The sequence below is a fragment of the Geotrypetes seraphini genome, chromosome 2 (assembly GCF_902459505.1).
Source record: "Geotrypetes seraphini chromosome 2, aGeoSer1.1, whole genome shotgun sequence".
NCBI classification, from domain to species: Eukaryota; Metazoa; Chordata; class Amphibia; order Gymnophiona; family Dermophiidae; genus Geotrypetes; species Geotrypetes seraphini.
In genome coordinates this window covers 35,460,304-35,486,522 of record NC_047085.1, presented here as the reverse complement: position 1 = coordinate 35,486,522, position 26,219 = coordinate 35,460,304, and the positions used below count along the sequence as shown (strand labels likewise).

Below are 26,219 nucleotides of genomic sequence, written 5' to 3'. Positions count from 1 at the left end.
TCAGGTTGGGCAGACTGGATGGACCATTCGGGTCTTTATCTGCCGTCATCTACTATGTTACTATGTTACCCTATCAAAAGCTTTTTCTGCATCTAATGAAAGAGCAAAAGCTGGTTCATTCATCATTTTAGTTAAATTTAAGGTATGAAACGTCAATCTTGTATTGTTAGAAGAATGTTTGTTGGCCATGAAACCCGTTTGATGTACATCAATTATGTAAGGGAGAGCCTTTGCCAATCTTAATGCCAGAACCTTAGCCAATAATTTTCCATCAACATTAATTAATGATATTGGCCTGTAATTTGAAACCATAGTGGGATCTTTATTTGGCTTTGGCAAAACAATCACCACAGATTCTGCCATAGTACTTTTAATACAACCTTTATTAAGTTGAAACTGATATAAATTTAGTAAATAGGGTAATAAAGAATTTTGAAATGTTTTATAGAATTCCACAGTAAAACCATCCCCACCTGGAGCGGATCCAACTCTAAGAGACTTCAAGGCTGTTTCTAATTCTTTTAATGATATAGGTTCTTCTAAACTTCTTTTTATATGATCAGGAAGTTTTGGACCCTCAAGAAGATTTAAAAATTCCATACCTTTTTGAACTTTATCAACAGAAGACTCGGAAGAATACAACTCTTTGTAAAAAGCCAAAAATTGATTTAAAATGTTACTAGTTTGATTATGCATATTTCCTTTCTCATCTTTTATTGCACTTATTTTTATTCTTCTCTTTTTTGCTTTAAGATAATTTGCAAGTAAACTTCCTGCCTTATTTGATTTTCCATAATACAAGGTTTGCAGAGAAAACAAATCTTTCCTTGCCATTTTTGAAGAAATTTCATTATATTTGCCTTTAGCCTTTAATAAAGTTTGCAAAATTTCATGATTCCAATCATCTATTAATTTGGATTCCAGCAATTTAATTTCTTTTTCCAAATCTGAAAATTGTTTAATAAGTTGTTTTTTAATATACGCAGAATAAGAAATAATATTACCTCTTATAATAGCTTTAAATGCATCCCATAAGATTTCCGCATTAATATCTGCTGAAGTATTTATTTGGAAAAATTTCAAAATGTTTAACTTAATTTCTTCAAGAAAAGTTGAAGCTGAAACCAATGTATTATCAAACCTCCATAATGATCTATTGTATTCATTATTATCTAGTGTAAGTGTAATCCACACTCCTCCATGATCAGACAAAATAATTGGATCAATGGAAGCTTGTGTCACTTGTTGCACTATGGAATTTGATACCAATATGTAATCAATTCTTGAAAAAGATTTATGAACTGGTGAGCAAAAAGAGAACTCCTGATCAGTAAAATGAAGAATACGCCATATATCTTTCAAATTACAAGTATTCACCAAATTATCTAACCCTAATGATTTTATATTTTTGCTTGGCTTTTTATCCAAAAAAGGATCCACAACAGCATTAAAATCTCCAGCTACTATTAAATTAGAAGCAGCCAGTGGGAGTATTAATTTTTGTATATTAATAAAAAAATCATTTTGATTCGAGTTCGGGGCATAGATATTTAATAAAGTCAAAGTATTATTTCCCATTCTCATTTCCGCTCGTATCCATCTCCCTAAAGGATCAAAATCTATCATTTTAAATGAAGCTAAACATTTTTTGTTCACTAATATAGCCACTCCTGCCTTTTTCCCTATTGCAGGAGCGAAAAAACAGTGTTTCACCTAATTATCTTCTAGCTTTCTGGATTCAACCACTGACAAATGTGTCTCTTGAATATAATACACATCAGCCTGTTGCCTTTTTAAAAATGCTAACATTTTTTTTCTCTTTACTGGGTGATTAAGGCCATTAACATTGAGTGAAAAAATTTTAATCTCCATCAATCCAAATAATTTTTACAAAAGCTCTTCCAATTATTATATCTGAACAAAAAACTGAAATCATTTGAAATGAATAAACACCACCTTCATTTATATCTCCCAATCCAACATCCCTACCCCAATTATCAAATCCCTTTAACCCCCCCTCCCATCCCTCCCTCTCCCACCCTTAATATTGACTGATAAAACCTGGAACTGCACATACAAGACCAAGTAAAGCTAAACTAAAAGCTCTATACAGACTTCAATTATAAAACAATATTGTATGTAATAATCATATGTATTTTTACAAATAATTTATGTAATATTCTCAAAATATTAAAAAATCAAAATAAGAAACTAAATAAAGATCTTCCACTCACATTATAAATGACAAAAGAGAATGTGAAACTCTATATGTCTGCTAAAAGTATCAGACTTGTAAGAAACCTATAAATAAAAATTAAGCATTAATAATATATTTTCCTTTTTTTTTTTTTAATTATTGTTATTATTTATTTATTTTTAAATATATATATTCCCCTTAAATATTCTCAAAGAAGCCTACTAAACCCTAAACTAGAGTCCCTTGAAAATCTTTGCTAACTGAAATCTTTTGTACTGAATTCTTATCAAAACCTCCATTAACTCATCATAACCTATGATCTAAATCTGCCACTATAAGCTCTGTATATTAATATCTTATCTTCATGAATATATTGCAATAACATATATCAGAGATTCTAATATCTTATTAAGATATGTAACAGCAAAGGAACAAATCATTTCAACTTTAAAAGTCATCCTTTGAGAAAGAGATATTAAAAGCTCACAGAGAAACAAACTGCCTTTTTCATCAGCATTCCATTTCACCGTTGCCATTCAAAATAAACAGAGCCAAACTGTCAGTTAGCAGATTCTCAAATATATTAAAGATGAATAACAAATAAAATCAAATAAAAACCAAGAAGAATCAACTCCAACTCCAGGAAGTGAATAAGTCAAATTAAATTGACATCGGCTGCTCCCTTTGATTTAAACTGAAGCTGGAAAAACCCGAAAAGATGGGAGCTACAACACTCAAAGAACAAAAAAAACTCTCCCAAGCCCCAAGGCGAAAACTGTGATCAGGGGTAGAGACCGCCCACAAGGAGAATGGAGGAACTGAAATGTTCCACTAAAAATAACCTAAGAAAATATAACTTAGAATTATGTAGAGAGCCCTCAGTCACACAGCCACCTCCGAACGGAGGCAACGGCTGTCACTGGCTTACACCAAAAGGTGTCAACTGTGAAACATCCTTGGGCTCTGTAAGCCAGTGACAGCCGTTGCCTCCGTTCGGAGGTGGCTGTGTGACTGAGGGCTCTCTACATAATTCTAAGTTATATTTTCTTAGGTTATTTTTAGTGGAACATTTCAGTTCCTCCATTCTCCTTGTGGGCGGTCTCTACCCCTGATCACAGTTTTCGCCTTGGGGCTTGGGAGAGTTTTTTTGCCCTTTGATTTAAAAACATTTCCAACTTCACAGGCTCATCAAAGCTCATAGTTTTGTTGTCAATAGTTATTTTCATAATCGCAGGGTATATCAGGCCAAATCTAGCTCCGATGTCTCTTAACTTCGACCTCATGTCTAGAAATTTTTTCCTTTTATCTGCCGTTGTTTTAGCGAAATCAGGAAAGATGTGGACTTTGGCATCCTGACATTTTAAATTCGCATGTTCCTTAGCCATTCTTAACACCTCTAAAACTTGTTGGTGTCTTAGCAACTTGAAAATTATGGGGCGAGGACCTTTTAAAGTATCAGGTCTTCTCATTGGTATGCGATGTGCACGTTCAACTTCTATCGGGTATTTGGATTTGAGGGGCAGGACTTTCATCAAAAAATTTTCAACAAATGAGACCGGGTTGTTTTTCTCCACCCCTTCCGGTACGCCCAAAAGTCTCAAGTTATTCCGCCTCATGCGATTCTGGCAATCCTACACTTCCCTGGTGAGTGTAAAGATTTTTTCTCTGTCCAGTTTATATTGCCTTTTTTCATTTTCAAAGCTGTCCATTCGCATTTCTAATTTAGTTGTTTTGATTTATAGCACTTCGGTACGTTTATTTAAAGTTGTTACTTCTTCTTGTATCTCGTCCAGTTTTTTGGCGTTTTTTAAAAGAATTTTCTTTATTTCTTGAATTTCCTTCCAAAAGTCGATGTCGCTCTTCTCCCTTGACAACGGGCACTTTGATGGTGTTGCCGGCTCCGGCTTAGATCTTTTAACACTGCCGGTATTAGAAATCACCATTTCCGATTTATTTTGCTTTCCTGAAGCCATAATGTTGTCAATTTTCTTCGTTTTGAGTTTAAATTGAAATTTTTGTTTTAGTATTTTAAGTCATGAATGTCTGTTTATACGGAGCCTCTGCCTTACCCGTCCATACTCGTGCACTCCCAAGCCACCTCAATGAAAAATTATTAAAAATCATTATTTACTCACAAACTAGATTACTGTAACAGTATCTTGATAGGACTCCTTCAAATCAGCTCCAGAGGTTACAAACAATTCAAAATACAGTTATTCATCTTCTTTCTCATGCTACATGTTTTAATTGCCACACGCACATATAGGCCGCCCCCCCCCCCCCTCTTTATTCAGCACCACTGGCTTCCCATCATCTTTCATCTACAATTTCAAATAGTGATTCTGAGATTTAAGTCACTAGACTAATGCTCCACAGTGGCATAGCCAGACAGCCAATTTTGGGTGGGCCCGAGTCCAAAAAGAGCAGGTAACTCTCTTTCCCTCCCTCCTCCCAGCCTGTGCAGGTGAGATGCCATACCAGAGGTGGACACGGAGATGGAAAGAGAGATAGCAACTGGCAGGGCAACCCCCTTTGCCCTCCCCCATGTCCATTTCTCCTTCTCCTCCCTCTATCTTCCTCCAAGTCCATCTCTCCCTGCCTCCCTTATAGCACCCTCTACCACTTCTCCCTGTCCTCCTTCTACCCCCATCTGCCCTCCCCCAAGTCCATCTCTCCCTCACAAATTTGACATCTCTCCTTCCCTCCCTTACCTCATCCTAGAGTCTCACATCTATCCCTCCTTTACTCATTTGAGTCCAACATCTCTCCCTCTCTGTCTTCTACGCCTCCCTGGATCTGACATGTCTCAGGAGGGGCCTTATTTCTAGGCAGCACTCTGGTGGAAGTGGCATCTTGCTGCCGGCCAGCGTACCTACTGACATCTACTCCTTTTATCCCCCCGGACTGGCATTTCCTTTTAGTAACCCTCACCCCAGTGCGTCTTCCTTAAATCTGTTGTAAAAGATGCTGGCTGGTAGCAGCGATTCACAGAACTGCCCTGCCACAACCCCTGGCATCTTCTCTCTACTGCAACTCTCTCCAATGGAAACAGGAAGTCAGAGGGCGGGCCGCAGTGAGAATATGTACATCAGGGGCAGTGGCAGGACAGTGGCAACTTTTAAAACAAATTTAAGAAAGATGCACTGGGGGGTGGGGGGAGAAAATATAAAAGGTGTTGATGCCAGGAAAGGAATATGGTCGAAAGCTGACTAGCATGTACGCTGGCTAGCGGCCTGTGGTTGCTGGGTGGACAGACCCGAGTCCAAACTGGGTGGGCAAGACCCATCTAGGCTCACCTGTGGCTAAGCCCTGATGCACCAGCCTATTTATCCATTCTTATCCACCTTTACTACTCTTATATAGCCTTGCACTCATTGAATTATCAACACGTCCATATGCCTCCAGTATGTGCAACTCACTATGAGACCACTAGAAATCGAGCCTTTTTCTGCATTGCACCTTCCCTGTAGAATTCTTCCCCCCCCCCAGTACTGTCTGCCTTGAATTTACCTATTTTAGATTGCTTCTGAAGGTCTGTCTTTTTCAAAAATCCTTTTCTGTAAAGATGGATAATGTTCTTATTACCCCTTTTTATATTTGTAATTCGCTTTGAAACTATGTTATAAGCATTTGCATTAAATTTTAATAAACAAGAAACATGATTTACTAGAGTCACAGTCTATGTGTGTTTGGGGGAGGGGGGTTGTGATTTTTTAGCTTTTGCTATCCCTTTCACATAATTTGTAGTTCCTATTTCTTTCTTTGCAATTTATTACTGTAAACTGCAGTATATTAAATAAAATTAAATCATAATCCATAGAGAACTTCTCAAGGAACCCTAATCTCATACCAAGCAGTCTGTTAGAAATTCCTAGGAAGCAACTACAGTCCCCTTCCTTTCCACATCCAACCCCAATGGAAAATACTTGTGAATAACTGGCCCAGTCTCATATTGTCCAACCCTATCCCGAAGGCATATCTAATCAGTCTGGTTTTCAGAACTGTCACAATGAATATTTATTAAGACACTTGTAGCCCACATATCAACGATACATAATTAAAACAAAACATTACATACATAATCAAACAAAACATAGCAGATTATTAAAATACCACATAAGATCCAAAAGATGGTGGGCCAATGTGGTAATGGGGTGTTTTGGCAGGTAGGGGGTGTGACAAGAGATTGGAAGTGTAGAGAATGGGGAGTTTATAAACAGTTTGGACCTGGTTTGGGGATAATAGCAATATATAAAATTCATATTAGATTAAATACTAGGTCACCAATGTACAGTATACCTATCTATTCAATGCACATAAATTATAGCAATCCTAAAAACCTGACTGGCTCTATATGCTTTCAAGAAAGGGTTATGAAACAATGGCCTAAGAAACAAACTGGCTTCATTCTTAAACCCAAACCTCTAAGTCAGCAATAAAGTACTGCATCTGTAATACTGTTTACCATTTAAAAAAAATTATTTCCTAAACTAAACTAAACCTTAGGTTTGTATACCGCGCCATCTCCGCAAGCGCAGAGCTCGGTACGGTTTACAGAGTTAAGAGGAAAGGAACTACAATGAGGGGATATAGGAGAGGGACTAAGGAGATAGAGAGGGACAGGATACTGGAGAACGGGAGGTGATTAGATTTTTGAAAAGAGCCCAAGTTTTCAAGTGTTTGCGGAAGGATTGGAAGGAGCTTGAATTTCTGAGTGGGGATGAGAGATTGTTCCAGAGTTCTGTGGTTCTAAAGGGGAGGTATGTTCCGAGTTTTCCTGTGCGGGATATACCTTTTATAGAGGGGAATGATAGTTTCAGTTTTTGGGAGGGTCTGGTGGAGTGTGGGTTTGAGGAATTCCAAAAGAGTGGGATAACGGGAGGAAGGACGCCATGTAGGATCCTGAAGGCTAAGCAGGCACTCTGGAGTATACTGGGAGCCAGTGAAGCTTGGAGAGGATTGGGGAGACGTGATCGAACTTGCCTTTTGCGAAAATAAGCTTAGCCGCGGCGTTCTGAATTAGCTGAAGTTTATGGAGGTTTTTCTTAGTTAGGCTTATATAGATGGAATTGCAGTAGTCCAGTCTAGAGAGGATGGTGGATTGAACGAGGACGGCGAAGTGAGAATGATGAAAGCAGGATCTCACTTTCCTCAACATATGAACGCTAAAGAAGCATTTTTTTACCAAGGAGTTGAGGTGATCATTGAAGGAGAGAGAGGAGTCTATGACGATGCCTAGGACTTTGCTTGAAAACTCAAGCTGAAGAGTGGGGCCGGAAGGTAGTGGGATGGAGGTGGGTAAATGATCTAATATTGGGCCGAGCCAAAGTAGCTTTGTTTTGGACTCATTCAGTTTCATTTGTACAGATTGGGCCCAGGATTGGAGATTCGTTATACATGTGGATATGTTCTCAGCAAGGTCAGAGAGGTTCGAGTCGGTCTCGAGGAGGATTAAGATGTCATCAGAGTAGGAGTAGAGAGTTTCTAGGGGGGGTAGATGAAGAAGTTTCAGAGAGGACATGTAGATGTTGAAAAGGATAGGAGAGAGGGGTGAGCCTTGCGGGACTCCACATTTCGGCTTCCAGGGGGGGGATGAGGTACCGTTTGTGTTAACGGTGTAGGAGCGGAAGCGTAGGAATTTTGAGAACCAATCTAGGACTGTGGAGCTCATGCTTATTTCGGAGAGTTGGAAGATTAGTATATCGTGGTGGACGACATTGAAAGCTGCGGAGAGGTCGAATTGTAGGAGAACAGCGAATTTGTTGCGAGAATGGAGTTGTTGCACCTTAGAGTTTAGTGAGGCCAAAAGGGATTCGGTGCTGAAGTTGGGTCTGAAGCCGAATTGGTGGGGTAGGAGAATAATCTTTCTAGGTAGGATGAGAGTTGGGTGGATATGATGGATTCCAATAACTTGGTTAGGAGAGGGATATTTGCTATTGGATGGTAATTTGATGGTATGGAGGGGTCATGGTCGGCCTTTTTCAGTAGAGGGGTCAATGATATATGTCCCATGTCGGGGGAGAAAAGGCCCGATGTTAGGGCAGAGTTTATAAGTTCGGTGATGGAAGCGATGGCCTGTGTGGAGATATTCTCGAATAGATAGGAGGGGAAAGGATCCAAGGTGCATTTGCAAGTTTTTAGTTTGAGGCAGAGTTTGGAGACTTGCGATTCGGAAACAAGCTTGAAGACGGTCCAGGATCTGTCAGCAGGGATGGGGGTGGAGAGAGGTAAGGTAGGGTTGAGGTCAATAGAGGTCAGGGAATTGTAGGAGACTGTGGGTGGGAAGGAACATCTTAGGGTGGTAACCTTTTCATTAAAGAAATTTGCAAGGGCATCGGCTGATAGAGACAGTGGGAGCAAGGATGGGTCTTTTTTTGTAGTTAGGGAGTGCCAGATGTTAAACAGCGCACTGATCTGGTTGTTGGATCTAGAGATCTTTTCTCCGAAGAAGTTCTTCCTGGCTTTTTTTAGTGTTGAATTGTAAAGTTTAATATTGACCCTCCAGGTCTGTCTATCAGAGGGGGATTTAGATTTTTTCCATTTGCGCTCCAAAGCGCGACATTTCTGTTTCAATTCTCTGTAAAGAGGTAAGTACCAGGGGGCCTTTCCTGGACACTCCTAATTCTGGAAATAGTGCCTGCCGCGGTAGGTGCCTGCAAAACGGGTGCTTACCGTGTGTCAATCACTTGTAGGTGCCGCATCCAGAAACACATATGATTTTTGTACAGATGCTTTAAATGTAGGTCAGCATTTTACAAGCCTACATTTAAGGCATCCGACTTGCGCCTCTTGATGCCTAAGGCTACTTCCGATGTAAGCCATGCCTATGCCAGCCTTAGATATTCTCAGACACCTCTTTACATGTGCAAATGAAACCTATATTGTAGGCATTGTTTGTCACATCAATTTTTAAAAAAATGTGAGTCCTGATTGGTATATTAGACAGCAATAGGACACCTACTAACGCCTACAATTGGGACGCCGTTTTGAGAATCAGACCCTTAACACGTAAAGGGCATCAAGTTGGTAGGATTGGCAGGTTAGACAGTGGTGGGATTGGCAGGTTAGACAGCGGCAGGATGCCTACCACCGCCTACTATTGGGACGACGTTTATAGAATATGCCCCTAAATACCTACCTCTTTTAGATCAAGCTGTAAAGATGATTTTATTAAATCTCGGAGTGCTGTTAGTTGCTTCTTTTCCTCATCTTGTGTCTGCTTTATCTGTGTGAAAGAAAATTAGTCCTATTATTTGATCTTTATAAACTTATTATATCTAAAGGAGCCATTGATTATGGCATAAATGAGTGCATATACATAGGATGATTGATTATGGTATAAATGTGTCTATATTGAAAACCATCTCAGAAAACGCTAACACTGTATTGTAACACCTTTACAGAAGCTCATGAATTAGAACACCATTAAAGAAGTTCATGTAAACCACTGTGAATTGACTACCCAGTCATTAGTGGTGGTATAGAAGCTTTCAATAAACAATATTCAAGCAAACAGACCAGTGCTGAATGTTAATTTAAATAGAAACCAGATTTTTCTCTTGGTCTTGCCTTAGTCTCTCTGCTTTTTATTCTTTCCAACCCAACAGAAGTTTAAAAGAATTATGCAAAAGTGATAGAGAATGCCTCTCTATCTGTTTGTCTTGTTTTGGGGTAAACAGGATGAAATTTGGTATGATAAGAACAGTGAAGGGACATATTGAGCACAAAAATAGGCAGATCATACAAGGAGATTGAAAGGAAAAAAACCAAAACGCTGCACAGTGCATTTCTATGGGAGGAAGAGTTTCAGGTTCTGCAGCATAGATATACAGTGGGACCCACCCCCAAGAAGAAAGGGAATTCTTCTTTTCAGACTTCCCATTCTCTACTCTTCCAATCCCTTGGCATACCGCAACTGCCAAATACCCCACTCCCCACATTGGCCCATCATCCTTCAAAATACCCTCTTATAGCTGGCTTACCCACAACAGCACTGCCCCGCCCATAAATTATCTCCACCCCCCCAAAAAACTACTTCCTGAAATACCCCACAAACTCCTCCCATATCCATAAACTACAATCAAAATTGCCCACAGGGGGCAATGTTCAAAAAGTTTATGAAAAAATGACTTGTAGACGTGTGCGTGTGTACACGTGTGTGTGCATGTGCAGCCATTGACTCGAGTTCGAGTCCTAGCGACTTCACGAGTTAAACATCCAAAACAATGTCAGTCAAGTGCAAGTCTAACAAGGTACTCCAGCATCATCCCCAAGTGACGTATCTGGTTTTGTTACATTAGGGCAAAAGGATGAGTCAGGTCATGTCACCTTGTTTAAGGAGAGGGAGGCTGGATTTTGGGTAGGGTGTTCAGGTTGGAGGGAGAGAAAGGGGTGCCGCTAGACACTTGTCCTCTTAACTAACCCTTCTATGCAGCCATAGTCCTGGCAAAAGTTTCCATAAAAACCAAAAAAACTCTGTGGAGTGACGATGTTCCTAAATGGACTTTATTTGAAAGTTACACTAAAAGGTACACTAAAATAATCCACATAAAATAATTCCATCCACATAAAAGTAAATCATCCACATAAGAGCCTTAAAGGACCTAGTCCGCTAGGGATACAGGACCCAACACGGTCCGCGTTTCAACAAAAAGTCTTCTTCATAGGAAATTTTTTCTTTTGAACTTAGATGTAGGGTAATTAATGACTATTTTTAAATGCATTTGAAAGAAGGCTGTACTAATTATTTCAACGCTTGCATTGGAACCATTTGCACAGGCTGCCCTGTCTAACCTGGCATTAATAGCCTGCTAACACTGTCAATACTTTTAAGCACTGGCCCCCTTATTTACTTATTTAGCTTAGGTCATTATTAAAAAAACCTAGGGAGGATCATAATAAAATATGCATCAACAAACAATAATGCCTTAGTCTCCTCTGGAATGGATCGGAAAGGGGCAGGCCCACATCATTTCGACGGAGGCGGACCTGACAGCCGGCCGGCGGGGAGATCCGGCCAGCCAACTTTCAAGGTTAGCCGGGGGGGGGAGGGGTGGTGGTGGGATCTGGGGTTCATTGGGGGTGGTCAGGCAGGAGGGATTGGGCATCCCTCCTGCCAAATTCATACAAGGGGTGTGGGAGGGACTGGCAGCCGCAGATGTGGCCATTATATTTATCGTGGTAGGGAGATCCCTTGCCGCGATAAGTGTAGTGGCCTCGTCTGTAACCAGCGTCTGTAACATGGACTTCAGTTACAGAATTGGGTTTATTTTAGGCAGCCTTAGGCCCAATTCTGTATAGGACGCCCATTGGCTTCTGAGACCGGGCATCCTATATAGAATCTGGGCTTTAGGGTCCCCTGCAAGCACCTATCCGTCTCCCCCCTGTCCAGCAGCACCCCTCCATTCCCTGCTCCCCCTGTCCAGCAGTAGACCTTCTCCCTTACTTTTACCATACCCGCTGTCCAGCAACACCCCTTCTCTGCTCCCCCTGTCTAGCAGTAGCCCTTCTCCCTTTATTTTACCTCCCCCTGTTCAGCAGCACCCTTTCCCTGCTCCCCCTGTCCAGAAGCACCCTTTCCCTGCTTCCCCTGTCCAGCAGTAGCCCTTCTCCCTTACTTTTACCTTCCCCACTGTCCATTAGGAACCCTTCTCCCTTACCTGCAAACCATGCAGCCTTGGGGCTTTTGGTAGGCCGAGCCACCTTACATTTTAGAAGTGCCCCCTCATTTCCTGTGCAGCAGGGCAGCATCATTTATCTTCGTTTCTGGACGGCTCCCTTGCCGAAGGCATGTTTCATTTCAGCGTCTGCATCGGAAGCCTTCTCTCTGATGTTGTGACGTCAGAGAGGTTTCCGACGCAGGTGCGGCTTTTGAGAGAATCTGCTGCCGTGGCTTTGAACAAAAAAATAACATTGTCAAGGGAGCCAGCCTTCAGAGAGGCTTTGGACACAAGGCCGGATGCAAGAGGAGCCACCACTGCAAATAACTTTAGTAAGGGAGCCGGCCAGACCGCGGGCCAATGGGAAAACAGCTGATGGCTTCTGCTACTGCGTGGCATGCCACTACGGATCACAGACCCACTAGGTTTGAAGTGCGCATGCACGCTAAGGGAATTATTATAGCGGATAAGAAGAATGGTTAAAAAAGAGGAGCAGTTACAAAGGTCAACAATTTACATTACATATGGATGTTGTTCAAATATACCATCCTGGAAGCTCAGCTCAGATCTAATCCTTTAATTTCTTGGTTGCTCTATGCCTAACTACATTCAAGGTGACTTACAAATCAAGAAGTTTGCATAATACCTGTATTTTGGTTACAGCAATGAATACAAGGTATGTGATATACTAAAGGTAGTTACTGGAGGTAATGGGTACAGATAACATTTACAAGAGGGGAATATTACGTACACAATTAGAACTACATTGTGACATCTTGGAGTACAATGAAGGAGAGTGCTGGACAAGTTGTTTGGAATGAAAGTGTTATGTGGAGTTTGGGAGGGTGTTCTTGAGATGTTTGGAAGGGAGAAATGCTATATAGGTTATTATGGGTGAGCAAATCTGTTAAGTATCAATGGAGAACATGTTCTCAAAAAGGAGGATTTTCAGAGGGGGGGGAGTTGGGGGGATGCAAGGTAGTTCTGCTCCGTTTTGATGATTATTGGAAGATTGTTCCAAGTCTTCAAACTGAAGTAGATTAAAAGTGAGTTAAATATGTGCTTATATTTTACTCTTTTGGGAGAAGGAAGGATCAGTTGCAAAGTTTTGAGCCTTCTGGATGATGTTGACCAGGAGTTGGAGAAGATGTTTATGAGTTGTTCTGCTGAGTTCACATACATGCTATGGAACATGATAAGATAATTAGAAGAAGATGCAAGTGTAAACAGGTTACCAGTGCAGACTGCTATAATAAGATGAGATGGAATCATATTTTTTCAACTTGAATATAAGCCTTATTGTTGTGTTTTGAATCAGCTGTAGTCTGTGCATGAGGGGAGAATTAATGCCAGCATAGAGAGTTACAATAGTCTAGTTGATCTGATTAGTCTTAACCGTCTCATGCTATAGAAGGGTTTTAAAAAATTTTTTTTTCATAGATTGGATATTTGGGGTTTGTAAGATGGGGTAGATGTTTTGTCTGTATTTAGAGGTTCCTGAGGGTTGTGTAATTGTTCTAGGGACTGTTTGAGAGGTGCTATGACATCTTTAGGGCTCCTTTTACAAAGGTGCGTTAGGGCCTTAACGAGTGGAATAGCACACGCTAGACCTTAACACCAGCATTGAGCTAGCGTTATTCTAGAAGTGTACCGTGCAATAATTTTGTGTACGCGCTAAAAATGCTAGTGCACCTTAGTAAAAGGAGCCCTTAGTTTTTGTTGTGTTTAGTTTAAGTGTAGCTCGGGTATGTATTTTGCCTATGTCACTGGATATTTCTTGAGAGACACTGTGCTTGATTGGGATGAGTAGGAGAATATCATCTACGTAAGATAGTAAGATTTCGTTGTTGTTGAATGTAATGTGTTCCACTGAACTCATGAAAAAGGTTGTATAGTATTGGGGAGAGTGGTGACCCTTGAGGGACTCTGCAGGATTGACAGATTCTGGAGAATGCTCCATCTTTTCAGAAGAGGTATCTCCTTTTCTGTAGGAAGTCTTTAAAACATTTTAGAGATGTGTCTCCTATACCTATTTCACTTAGCTCAGCTATGAGTAGATAGTGGTTGACTGAATAAAAAGCGGTTGCTATTGAAGTAAGACAGCTTGGTGTCCCATGCTTCAGAATTGTTTGGTTTTAGTGGTTAAGGTTAATAGAAGCCATTCTGTGCTATATTGTGAATGAAACCCAAATTGTGAAGGATGGAGATGGAAATTTTTTTTATATAAGTTGTGAGTTGTTTGTAGACATGGAGCTTTGCTAGTATAGGGATGTCAGCAACACGCCTGTAATTTGAAGCATTTGAGAGGTCTGTCTTTTTTTGGGCCTTGGGTATAGGAGTGAGGGCAATGTGACTCATTTGAAAAAGCAGTTGGACATGCTGGAGTAGATTGTTTAGAAGTTTGGCAGCCAGGCCAGGCCATATATTCCATTAAAACCGTACTTTTTGACAAATTCATCTCCTAAACTGAAACCTCACCACTTATTAAATTATATTTTCCCTCTGTTCAACCTCGGTGTAATATGTTGTCCTTTTATCGATTTCTTATATAATAAGCTGTACCCCCTCTTCTTTCATTCTGTAATTCGCTGATTGTCCAGCCTTCTTCGATGTGAACCGCCTAGAAGTCTTTTCGACTGTGCCGGTATAGAAGAATAAAGTTATTATTATTATATATTAAAAAAGGCAGAAGAAAGGCCAAATGACAGCCACCATGGTGAAAAAGTGAGGTGAAGGAGGTTATTAGAACTAAAAGAACATCCTTCGGAAAATGGAACGAGGATCACTGAATTGAAAATAATAAAAAGCAGCATAAGGAATGGCAAGTCAAAAGTGCTTATAAGGAAGACAAAGAAAGACTTTAAAAAAGAAGATTGATTTGGAGGCAAAAATGCATAGGGGCACTTTTATTAAGCATGAGAACATTTCCCTTCCCTCTCCCTTCCTACACACTTGAAGCCCATCATCTCTCACTCTTTTTTCTTTCAAACTTTTAGTGCAGCATCTGCCTGTACCCCTCCCCCCAACTTGTAGCCCAGCCATCTCCTTGCTCCTCTTCCTATACTTTTAATCCAGCATCTCCTTGTTCCCACCACTCTCCTTTCACACTTACAGCCCAGCATGATCCTGCCCTCTCTTCTACTCCTATGGTCCAGCATCTTCTAGCCACCTCACTCTTCCTCGCCAGCCCCCACTGTCCAGCAACACACTGTCCCATTCCCTTCACTTCCACCCTTATGGTCTAGCATCTCCGTGTCCATTCTCTCACTGCTCTTTTACTTAAAAGTGCAATATCTAGCCCTCCAATGTGTTGCAGGGCAGCTGCTCCAAGGGGACAGCAGCACAGCCTGGTTACAGGAAATGTTACTCCTCACATTCTTTGTTAATTTACTGTGAATTATGTTCCTTCCCCAGGTTGAATACACCAAACCCCACTTATGTGTTTGCTTCCATAAGTTTCTTGGTGAAGAATTTACATTGAAATAGTGCAATTACAATATCTTCATTATTTACACAAAGCAGCTCCATTAATATAAATGAATACATAATTTTAGACACAAAAATTTATCATAAATCACTTACATTGTATAAATCGGCAGCTAGCTTTTCAATATACTGCTTCAATTTATCAGCTGTCTTCAAACCATCTTGGAAAAAACTGTAATGGAAAATACCTGTGATTAACAATAAGAAGTGAAAATCAAGTAGGGACAAAGCACAAGCTGTAAAGTAAAACAAACTATTTTCACTGTGAACAAACTTTTACCAGTATCAAATTCTATTTTTCTTTCCTGATAGTAGTGTCTTGGAAATACTTTACTGGTCATCTTTTTGCTTTTAGTCCTACTCAAATTCACGCTAAACACACAACTTTTTGAGGCTGATTTTAAATCAATTCTAGAACCAATATCGGTCGCCGTACCTTAAGAAGGATATGGCGATACTCGAGAGGGTTCAGAGGAGAGCGACATGTCTGATAAAAGGTATGAAAAACCTTTCATACGCTGAGAGATTGGAAAAACTGGGACTCTTTTCCCTGGAGAAGAGGAGACTAAGAGGGGATATGATAGAGACTTACAAGATCTTGAAGGGCGTAGAGAGAGTAGAGAGGGACAGATTCTTCAAACTTTCAAAAAATAAAAGAACAAGAGGGCATTCGGAAAAGTTGAAAGGGGATAGATTCAAAACAAATGCTAAGAAGATCTTCTTTACCCAACGTGTGGTGGACACCTGGAATGCGCTTCCAGAGGGCGTAATAGGGCAGAGTACAGTACTGGAGTTCAAGAAAGGATTGGACAATTTCCTGCTGGAAAAGGGGATAGAGGGTATAGATAGAGCACAGGTGTCAAAGTCGGTCCTCGAGGGCCGGAATCCAGTCGGGTTTTCAGGATTTCCCCAATGAATATGCATGAGATCTATGTGCATGCACTGCTTTCAATGCATATTCATTGGGGAAATCCTGAAAACCCGACTGGATTACGGCCCTCGAGGAGGGACTTTGACACCCCTGAGATAGAGGATTACTGCACAGGTCCTGGACCTGTTGGGCCGCCGCGTGAGCGGACTGCTGGGCACGATGGACCTCAGGTCTGACCCAGTGGAGGCATTGCTTATGTTCTTATGTTCTTAACAGGTTGGCAAATTTATAAATAGAACTGCCTGATCTCGTTTCTCCTATTTGTTTTGAACAGACTATAAACTCTGTTTGAGCAAGGATGGTCTCTTATGTATATGTATTGTGACCGGGTAAGGCCCAGATTAGACCAGAGCCCTGACCCGGGTCATCCAAATCTCGGCCGAGCGGTAAGGCAAAGTATGGAGGGTAGCATGGTGTGCAACTCAAATAAAGTTAATAGAAAAAAATGTTCAGTGTGAATTCTTTATTTATCACCTTATAACACCTGTGCAATTCTCCTAGGGGTGGTAAGCAAAAACCCCTCCATATTGATCAGTGCACAAAATCAAAACTTCAAAGAAAAAAAAACACGTCTCAGTGTCCAGTTTGTTGACTCACAGTGCTTATTCTGTTATGGCTTATAACAATATGGCATTTTGAGATCTAATAATTTCGCTGTCACTGCACGCTCCCTCTGGAACTCGATACCCAATTACTTACTAATTTATTTTGATTTCTATCCCATTGTCCCCAAAGAGCCCAGAACGGGTTACAGGTTTAACATACATAGTATATAGTTATTAAGTTACAATTTACATTAGATTAGCCATAATTTCAGTACATGTTTCAGATACAAGTTTATTCTAACTAGACACATATTTAGGGTCTAATACTAATATACAGTTTACTGGTTATAATTTACCCTGGTTATTCTACAATACAAGTTTTATCCTAATTGACAGACAGTTTATAGGTTGGATTTGCCATAGTTATAATACCAGATTTTACCTTATAAGCTTTCCTTAGATGACACATAACGGGTTCTGGTACCAATGTCCATTTCTTGTAGTCCATCAGTCATAGTAACATAGTAGATGACGGCAGATAAAGACCCGAATGCCCAACCTGATTTAATTTAAATTTTTTCTTCTTAGCTATTTCTGGGCAAGAATCCAAAGCTCTACCCGCTACTGTGCTTGGATTCCAACTGCCGAAATCTCCATCAAAACCTACTCCAACCCATCTATACCCTCCCAGCCATTGAAGCCCTCTCCAGCCCATCCTCCCCCAAACAGCCATATACAGACACAGACCGTGCAAGTCTGCCCAGTATTGGCCTTAGTTCAATTTTTAATATTATTTTCTGATTCTAGATCCTCTGTGTTCATCCCACGCTTCTTTGAACTCAATCACCGTTTTCCTCTCCACCACCTCTCTCAGGAGCGCATTCCAGGCATCCACCACCCTCTCCGTAAAATAGAATTTCCTAACATTGCTCTTGAATCTACCACCCCTCAACCTCAAATTATGTCCTCTGGTTTTACCATTTTCCTTACTCTATATTTGAACGTCTGAGTCATATCTCCCCTGTCCCTCCTTTCCTCTAGGGCATACATATTCAGGGCTTCCAGTCTCTCCTCATACATCTTCTGGCACAAGCCTCCTATCATTTTCGTCGCCCTCCTCTGGACCGCTTCAAGTCTTCTTACGTTCTTCGCCAGATATGGTCTCCAAAACTGAACACAATATGCCAAGTGGGGCCTCACCAATGACCTGTACAGGGGCATCAACACTTTCTTCCATCTACTGGCTACGCCTCTCTTTATTCAGCCCAGCATCCTTCTGGCAGCAGCCGCCGCCTTGTCACACTGTTTTTTCCCCTTTAGATCTTCAGACACTATCGCCCCAAGGTCCCTCTCCCCATCCGTGCATATCAGCTTCTCACCTCCAAGCATATATGGTTCCGATCAGCTTTCTGTTTTATCCAACTCAAGCCACGAATGAAAGCAAAGGTGCGCTGCCTACCTTCATTTTCCGCCAGCAACCTCCCATAAGTTGAAAAACGGGTCTAATTCACTGTTTAGTTTTCTACATCATTTCCAGTAAAGCCAAAAATCCCTTTGGTCTAGATTTTGGAAAAATGCAAGTTTATCCCCTTGGAGACTGCCGCCGCAAAATGGCGGCACCGGCGACTCTATCCCCTGCTCACATCATCGGCTTATCCCCTTGGAGACTGCTGCCACTTACCGGCGACTCCGCCCCCTGATCACATCATCAGTAGCTCTCTTTAAATCTAGTTCTACCTGCAGCAATTGTCTCCTAGTGATATTTTGAGTACATTTTTTGTTAGTTTGAAAAGGTTTTTTGATCTATTGGAAGTCTTTAAAAGTTATTCAGAGTAGTACTTCTTTTTAGCCTCTAGGGTGGCTATTTTATATACTTTATACAGATCTTTCCATTTGGATCTGTCACTATTTAGTCTGGATTTGTACCATTTTCGTTCCACTCTACTTAGTTCTCTTTTCTTAGTTTTTAAGTCATTTATTTATTCAATTTTCTATACCATTCTCCCAGGAGAGCTCAGAACGGTTTACATAAGTTTATTCAGGTACTCAAGCATTTTTTCCTGTCTGTCCCGGCAGGCTCACAATCTACCTAATGTACCTGGGGCAATGGGGGGATTAAGTGACTTGCCCGGGGTCACAAGGATCAGCGTGGGTTAGAACCCACAACCCCAGGGTGCTGAGGCTGTAGCTTTAACCACTGCACCACACACTCATCATTAAACCAGGGGGAGGAATATTTGTGGGGGTAGTATATGATCTCTTTGACCGGGACCAACCCTTCATACAGGGATTTTGCCTGTGTGTGCCAGTCCACTGCAGCTTCTTCAACAGATTGAGAATTTGGTTTTGGTGTCCCTGCTAGGTTAGAGAGGCCTGTGGAGAGACTCTCTAGGTTGATTGCATCATTGTTGTTTATTATTTTATGTTGGGATTACTTGCGCATAGAGTCCGCATTAAGCCAATTTAAATCTAAACTAAAAACCTTCTTGTTCCAGGATGCATTTGGACAATAACTGTCCTTCTAAGGACAAACAATTCTCTTCTGTTTTTTCCCCTACCTATTGTTTTCCCCTTCTCTGTGTTCTTTTCTCCAAAGATTATAATTATTGCCCATCTCCTATTTGTTTGGCATATGTCTGTATGTCAAGTTATTTGCTGAACTAACAAATCCTTGTATTGTCTTGCACTGTTAATTTTTTAATCTGATTTTATGGTATCTTCTCTGTGTATTTTCTAGCATTATTATTGTACACCACCTAAAAGTTTGATTAGACGGTATAAGAAATTTTAAATAAACTTGAATTCCTTGCCTCTAAAGTAGCTCCCAGGGTGAAACTATAACTCACACCCTGGGCATGGGATTCTTCCTCACCCTTAATTAGATCTGAATTACAGATCCCTTGCCTAATCAATCCCAACTAATTGATGGCAAAGAGAAAAAAGAACTTTCAAAGGCAATTACATTCAAACTGTTCTGGCCAGGCTGCTTACAGTTCAACTGTATTTATTCTAAATCAGAAGCAGTCACTCCAGTGGCGTACCTAGGGTATGTGACACCCAGGACCCATCATTTTTTACACACACACACCCCAGCCCATCATTTTTTGAACCCTCCTCCCCCCCCGGCCCATCATTTTTTTGACACCCCCCCCCTCCGCTCTTGTTACACCACTGCTACGGTTTGAAAAAGGATAAGAAGCCGGCGGGAGCAACGAAAGCGTCCTTTAAGGAACACCCTCCCAATCTGGCTCTATCTCGCTCCCTTCGTGACACCTCCGGACAGCATTCTCAGCCATTGGTCGAACTTGCCTGATTAGCACTCAATACAGCTGGGCTAACTGCAGGAACTATTCCAGCCCTGAGTTTTCCTGTTTCCTGCCTAGCGCCTGCTGGGACTTGTGGTTTCTTTACCTTGGCTATTATCAGGCAAGGATAAGCAGGCTACTGCACTGCTGCCCTTCTTTTGGGGTTTTGTAAACAAGGGAATTTTTTTTCCCTGTCTGATTCTTGGGACAGGTTTAGGCACAGTAGCAAGTGACATCTGCTCCTTATCCCTTGTTTTAGCCTCAATTTGTGAGCACTGCAGTGTTTCTTTACTCACCACAGGGCTCTCCCTGTGACGGAATACAGCGCTCTGCACATCTAGTTGTTGTTGTTGTTAGGGAGCCATCGACTCATGCTCAAGTCCTAACAACTTGATGAACTGTAGATCCATAAAGAAATCGGTTTTGTCCTAGTCCAGAAAGGTCCTCCAGCATCATCCCCAAGGTTGTTTTCAACATGTCCAGCCATCTGATTGTAGGTTGCCCTCTTCACCTGGTTCCTTTGATCTTCCCTAACATGATGTCCTTCTCCAATGATCTCTCTTGTCTAATGGTGTGATCAAAGTAAAACAGTCGTAACTTTGGGCATAGCTAGTTTGATCTCTTCAAGAATCGATTTGTTAGTTCTTCTGGCAGTCTATGGCATGCCTAAAATCCTTCTCCAGCACTAAAGCTCAAATGAGTCAATCTTATTTCTGTCTTGTTTCTGTAATGTCCAGTTTTTGCATCTGTAAATGACCACTGAGAAAATGAATGCGTAGGCAAGTCTGATCTTGGTTTGGAGTGTTACCTCCCTGTTTTTAAATACTTTGTCGAGAGCCTTCATTCTACTACTACTACTACTACAACTACTACTACTACTTATCACTTATATAGCGCTGAAAGGCATACGCAGTGCTGTACATTTTGACATTTATAGACAGTCCCTGCTTAGAAGAGCTTACAATCTAACTTGGACAGATATGACCTGACATATAGGATTGGGGATGAGGAACCCAAGGTGAGAGGAGTTAGGCGTTGAAAACACTCACAAAGAGGTGGGCTTTTAACTGGGTCTTGAACATTGCCAGAGATAGAGCCCGCCGAAGGGATTCGGGCAGCTTGTTCCAAGTACATGGTGCAGCAAGGCAGAAGGGACAGAGTCTGGAGTTTGCAGTTGAGTATTTCCTCCCTGCTAGCTGCCAGTTGCTTCTTTGTTTACAATTTCTATTCTATCGCCTTCAAGCTCAAAACCTTCATCACTCAGGCAGCGTAGATAGACAACCAAGTCTCCAACCTATTGACGACAACCCCAGACTACAAGATGTTCAGAAAGGAAATAAAAATTATACTCTTCAAGAAATCCCTTAATAAAGCTTAATACCATGATAAAGCTTAACCCCCCTCTTACCATCCCCTCCCTAACCCCAGATCCTACTTTTCCCTCTCTTGGAAACCTTCTCTGATCTAACGTTGTAACCCTTCTTCCATAACTCTTTTTGTAATCCGCTTTGAACCGAAAGGTAATGGTGGAATAGAAATCTGTAATGTAATGTAATGAAAGAAATAATTATTTACATTTACCTTTAAAAGAGAAGAAAGAGGGAAAACATAATAAATTCAATAGATCCTGCAATTGTGTGGCTTTTATATGATCTGGTTGTCTATCTACGCTGCCTGAGTGGCCAGTAGTCCGTTGTATAGTTTTTTCCGTTTTACTTCTTTGATTGGGGGGTAAGTGAATGGGGTGTGTGTTTTTCTATGCCTGATAGAGGTGGTTTGGATGAGGCGGTCGTTTAGGTAGGTTGGGCTGTCTCCATTTATAGTTTTAAATAAAAAGAAGCTGCTTCTCATTCAACTCGATCTTTCTGCGGCATTCGACCTAGTTGACCATCACACGCTACTCCAGACATTAGACGCAATAGGAATCTCAGGTAATGTTCACAAATGGTTCCGAAGCTTCCTCAAAACACGAACATACAAAGTCAAATCAAAAGAGCACATATCCGACCCATGGTCAAACCCATGTGGAGTACCACAAGGATCACCATTATCACCCATATTATTTAACCTCTTCATAGCATCCCTAGGCATAACCCTAGACGCCCTAAACACAGTATCATTCAGCTACGCGGATGACATAACTATCCTCCTCCCCTTTAACATTCAAGACCCATTATCCACAAACCACCTGAAAATAATAATGGAAACGGTAGAAAAATGGATGTCAAGTCATAAACTAAAACTGAACTCGGAAAAAACTAAATTCCTACTACTAGAGAAGGAAAAAAAACCATCTCTCACAGAACTAGTACTAAATACAATCAAGTACCCAATGCAAAGTACACTCAAGATCCTGGGAATACAACTAGACAGAAACTGCACAATGCAGTCTCAAATCCACAAAATCATCCAAAGAGCTTTCTTCACAATACGTAACCTAAGAAAAATAAGAAAATTCTTCAACAAAGATCAATACAAGATAGTAGTACAATCCCTAGTACTAAGTATTGTAGATTACTGTAACAGCCTATACCTATCATGCCCAAACTACATGATAAAACAATTACAGACAGTTCAGAACACAGCCCTCAGAATCATCTACTCACTCGGCAAATATGACCACATCACCAAAGCATACCTAGACTCACACTGGCTACCAATAAAAGCAAGATCCCAGTTCAAATTCTATTGTCTACTATACAAAGTAATACATGGAACAGCCCCCAGCTACCTAAATAACAGACTACACCGTAACCTCTCACACAGACTAAGGAGAACTCAGAGCCTATTCACTCACCCCCCTCTCAAAGGAACACGACGAAAGAAACTATACGACAGCCTTTTAGCGACACAGGCAGCAAAGATCGATACTACCATCACCAATCTACTGACCAAATCTACAGACATTAAAGTATTCCGAAAAGAAATCAAAACTCTTCTCTTCAAAAAACACTTCCCATCATCATAACCTCACAAAAGTATTAGAAAATGTTCTCACGACCACCTCCATCACCACCACCAGCAATACCCTGAATCCGAACAGTATTATCTCTATTCGTCTAAACAACCTATCACTATCCCTCCTGCTATCAATTTCTCCTGGAAAAGTCCAGACTAACAATTGTAACTGGACACACTCTTGATTACATGTACTGCAATGCTACTGGAAATGTCCAGTCCTCTAACTTGTAATCCGCTTAGAACCGCAAGGCACAAGCGGAATAGAAATCACTAATGTAATGTAATGTAATGTAAATAGTATACAGTAGAATTTAAATTGTATTCTTTCCTGCATTGGAAGCCAATGAGAATTTCATAGATACTATAGTTAGATTGTGAGCCAGTTGGGACAGAGAGGGAAATTCAAAGTACCTGATCAGATTTTTGGCCATTACTTAAGTCAATTTAATTGTTTTGTAAACCGCCTCAAAATCTTTGGGAGATTTAGCGGTATATAAGACACCACACTAAATGTTAAAGTACATTGTTGAGGAGACCATCTTGAAAGGTGTAAAGAGCATTGTGTATCACTTTAAGTACTTTAAGTTTTAAAAAATTAATGTGAAGATATCTCTCCTAGTGGTTGAAGCCGTGTGGTACCCCCCCAAAAAAAAATCAAAGAAATTACTTCTGAGCCAGTGGCATCAACTGAAGGCAAGAAGATACCACAGAGCTGATAGTGGCCTAACTAAATGAAAAGAGGCAATGTGCCTGCAGAATTGAGGTGCTGAATAGAATCTTCTTGGGAAGCAATAGAGGTACTTCAAAGAAGTGGTCAAAAGTACCAGAAAACACAAGAGGAAATGGGCAACCATCAGGAGAAAACCTTAGTGTTGCACAGAGAAGCACGCAATGGAGAAAAACAAAATGAGAACTAGAATAGCTGGAGTATAAGTGTAATACCAGAGGGCCAGCCAGAAAACAACGTAGACTCAGAACAAGGTCTTGTGTGTGAATTTTAGAAATGGTAGAAAAAGTCAACAGACCAACCACTCTGCTCCTCCGCAGCAGCCCCGAACTCTTCTTCTCTAGGTAAAAGCAAGAAGTAAAATAACCCTGCTAGGCCATTAGGAAATGGTTGTAGCAAGAGATCACACTTTTTTTAAATGACATCCAGGTCATTTAGAATGATTCCGATGGTGGATCAAGATTACAGGCTTCCAGTGCCACCATGGAGGGGTTCTGAGTCTTCTCATGGAATAGAGAAAAATGAATCACATGAAACACAGGGATGAGTCCTACAAAGAGACGCGACTGTACTATCGGTAAGAGAGATAACAAGGAGGTGACCTAGGAGTAGTCTACAGAGGTCACAACATGTAAACAATGTTAGACAAGATCCCAGCAGTCTGCAGAGAAGATTGATATAAAGCCCAAGGACCTGTGACAAACTTGAGCTACTTGAATGGCTGGCCAGGACACCCCCAAGCCCCCAATATAATCCTGACCAGGCAGAGACAAAAAAATAAATAAAAAGGTATGTGATCACATTTCAAGTTAACTCTTTAAAGGCCCACATAACTTTTTCAGAGCTTTTCTTGCTTTCATGAGAACACACTGGGTAGTTACTATTAGGTTCTGCAAAAGACCGAGGGAGGTTCACCATGACAGTGATAAGGTGGAAATACACAAATACAAAACGTTGTTTCTCTAGAGAGGAAGCTTCTCTATTAAGGATCCAGCCGAAAGGCATCACCCGTCTGTTATCCTGTTGCTATCCTGCTTATCCCCAGAGAACAAAAAGCTTTTTATTTTTAATAATTTTATATTTTATTATTGCTACAAACATTTATACCACTTCCAGCAAAATTCCAAATTATACATAGATTTGCAAAACATTAACCAAAAATATGTACACTAATAGACAAACGTTTCATAAAGCAGTTGAATTCAATTGCCATCTTTTGAGTGAATGAATAAAATCTAACTTATTAGAAATAGCCATATTTGAGAGAAAGTATTACAGAAAATGTTTTGAGAGAAAGTATTACAGTAAAATGTTTTCTGGAAAATACAGTAATTACAACCCAAAAAAAAAGATTTATATTAGAAATTATCCAGAGCTAGTGTAATAAAACTCAACATATTGGTTCATTGGGTTTTACAAAAACTATTTGTTTGTTTTCTTGTTATAATATACTGCAGCATTATACTTACTTGCATTGTGCGTGATAATATTTAATAAGATTCTGAAGAAGGTCCACGCCCTTTTTCGTCTTGATTTCATTAACTTTAATAAGATACTGCAGAAAGAAAAAGTGCTTGAGGTGGTTAATTATATACCAAGTCTTCAGCTTTGTTTAAGTGTCAGAGTATATATTTCAAATTGAACACTTAGAACAACTAAACTAGAAACATTTAAAATTCCCATATTTAAAATGTAAAAGCAAGAAAGTAGAAATAGACAAACCGTAAATATTTTCCAATAAATACTTAAATTATCTATTACCAGACAGTCCTAGAAGCTTTGATTTCTTCCATTTAAGCAGCACTAGTATATGGCAGTATTTCCACAGTCTTTATCAAGTAAATCATGGAAAAATCATTATTACCTAATTCTCACATAGAGACTGGCACCTGTCTCATCACTGAATCTTGTAGCTTAAACATGTAGAAGTTCCACGTGCATCTCCCTCCTATTAAACAGGACCGTAACACTGAGGACCCAAAGGCAGAGTCCTCTCTTGCTGCAACGTCCACCCTATAAAACCTTGCAAATGTGTGTAGAGTGGACAAGTCGCAGCTTTACAAATGGTGGTGTATGTATGAAGGACAATTATAGAGATCACCCTCAGCAAAAGAAAATATGTGATGGTAGTAAAGATTGCAACGTAAACAATATCAGCAACTCACTTCTTAGCATTGCAATGGAAAGTGAAACGAAACAAAAATCTACAATATACAAAAACGGAGATTACCGCTGAAAAATAGCTGGAAAGCGATGACCACAAATGCTCGCAGTCTAAGCAACAAAGATCATGATCTGCAAGCCCTGATGTTAGAGGCAGATCTGGATATTGTCTTTATCACAGAGACATGGTTCAGTGAATCCCATGGATGGGATATAAACATAACGGGATATAATCTTTTTAGGAA

General features: G+C 40.5%; 1 protein-coding gene across 7 annotated transcripts in view; it reads right to left on the bottom strand.

Moving 5' to 3' along the window:
- Positions 1-26,219, bottom strand: part of ASAP1 (ArfGAP with SH3 domain, ankyrin repeat and PH domain 1) — a 558,081-nt gene that overhangs the window by 326,779 nt on the left and 205,083 nt on the right. For all 7 annotated transcript variants that reach the window (XM_033933030.1, XM_033933029.1, XM_033933028.1 and 4 more), the window contains 3 exons: positions 25,281-25,366; positions 15,439-15,514; positions 9,336-9,422 (listed from right to left, as the gene is read on the bottom strand). In XM_033933030.1, the coding sequence (XP_033788921.1) occupies positions 9,336-9,422; positions 15,439-15,514; positions 25,281-25,366 (249 nt within the window). The remainder of the gene's footprint in view (positions 1-9,335; positions 9,423-15,438; positions 15,515-25,280; positions 25,367-26,219) is intronic.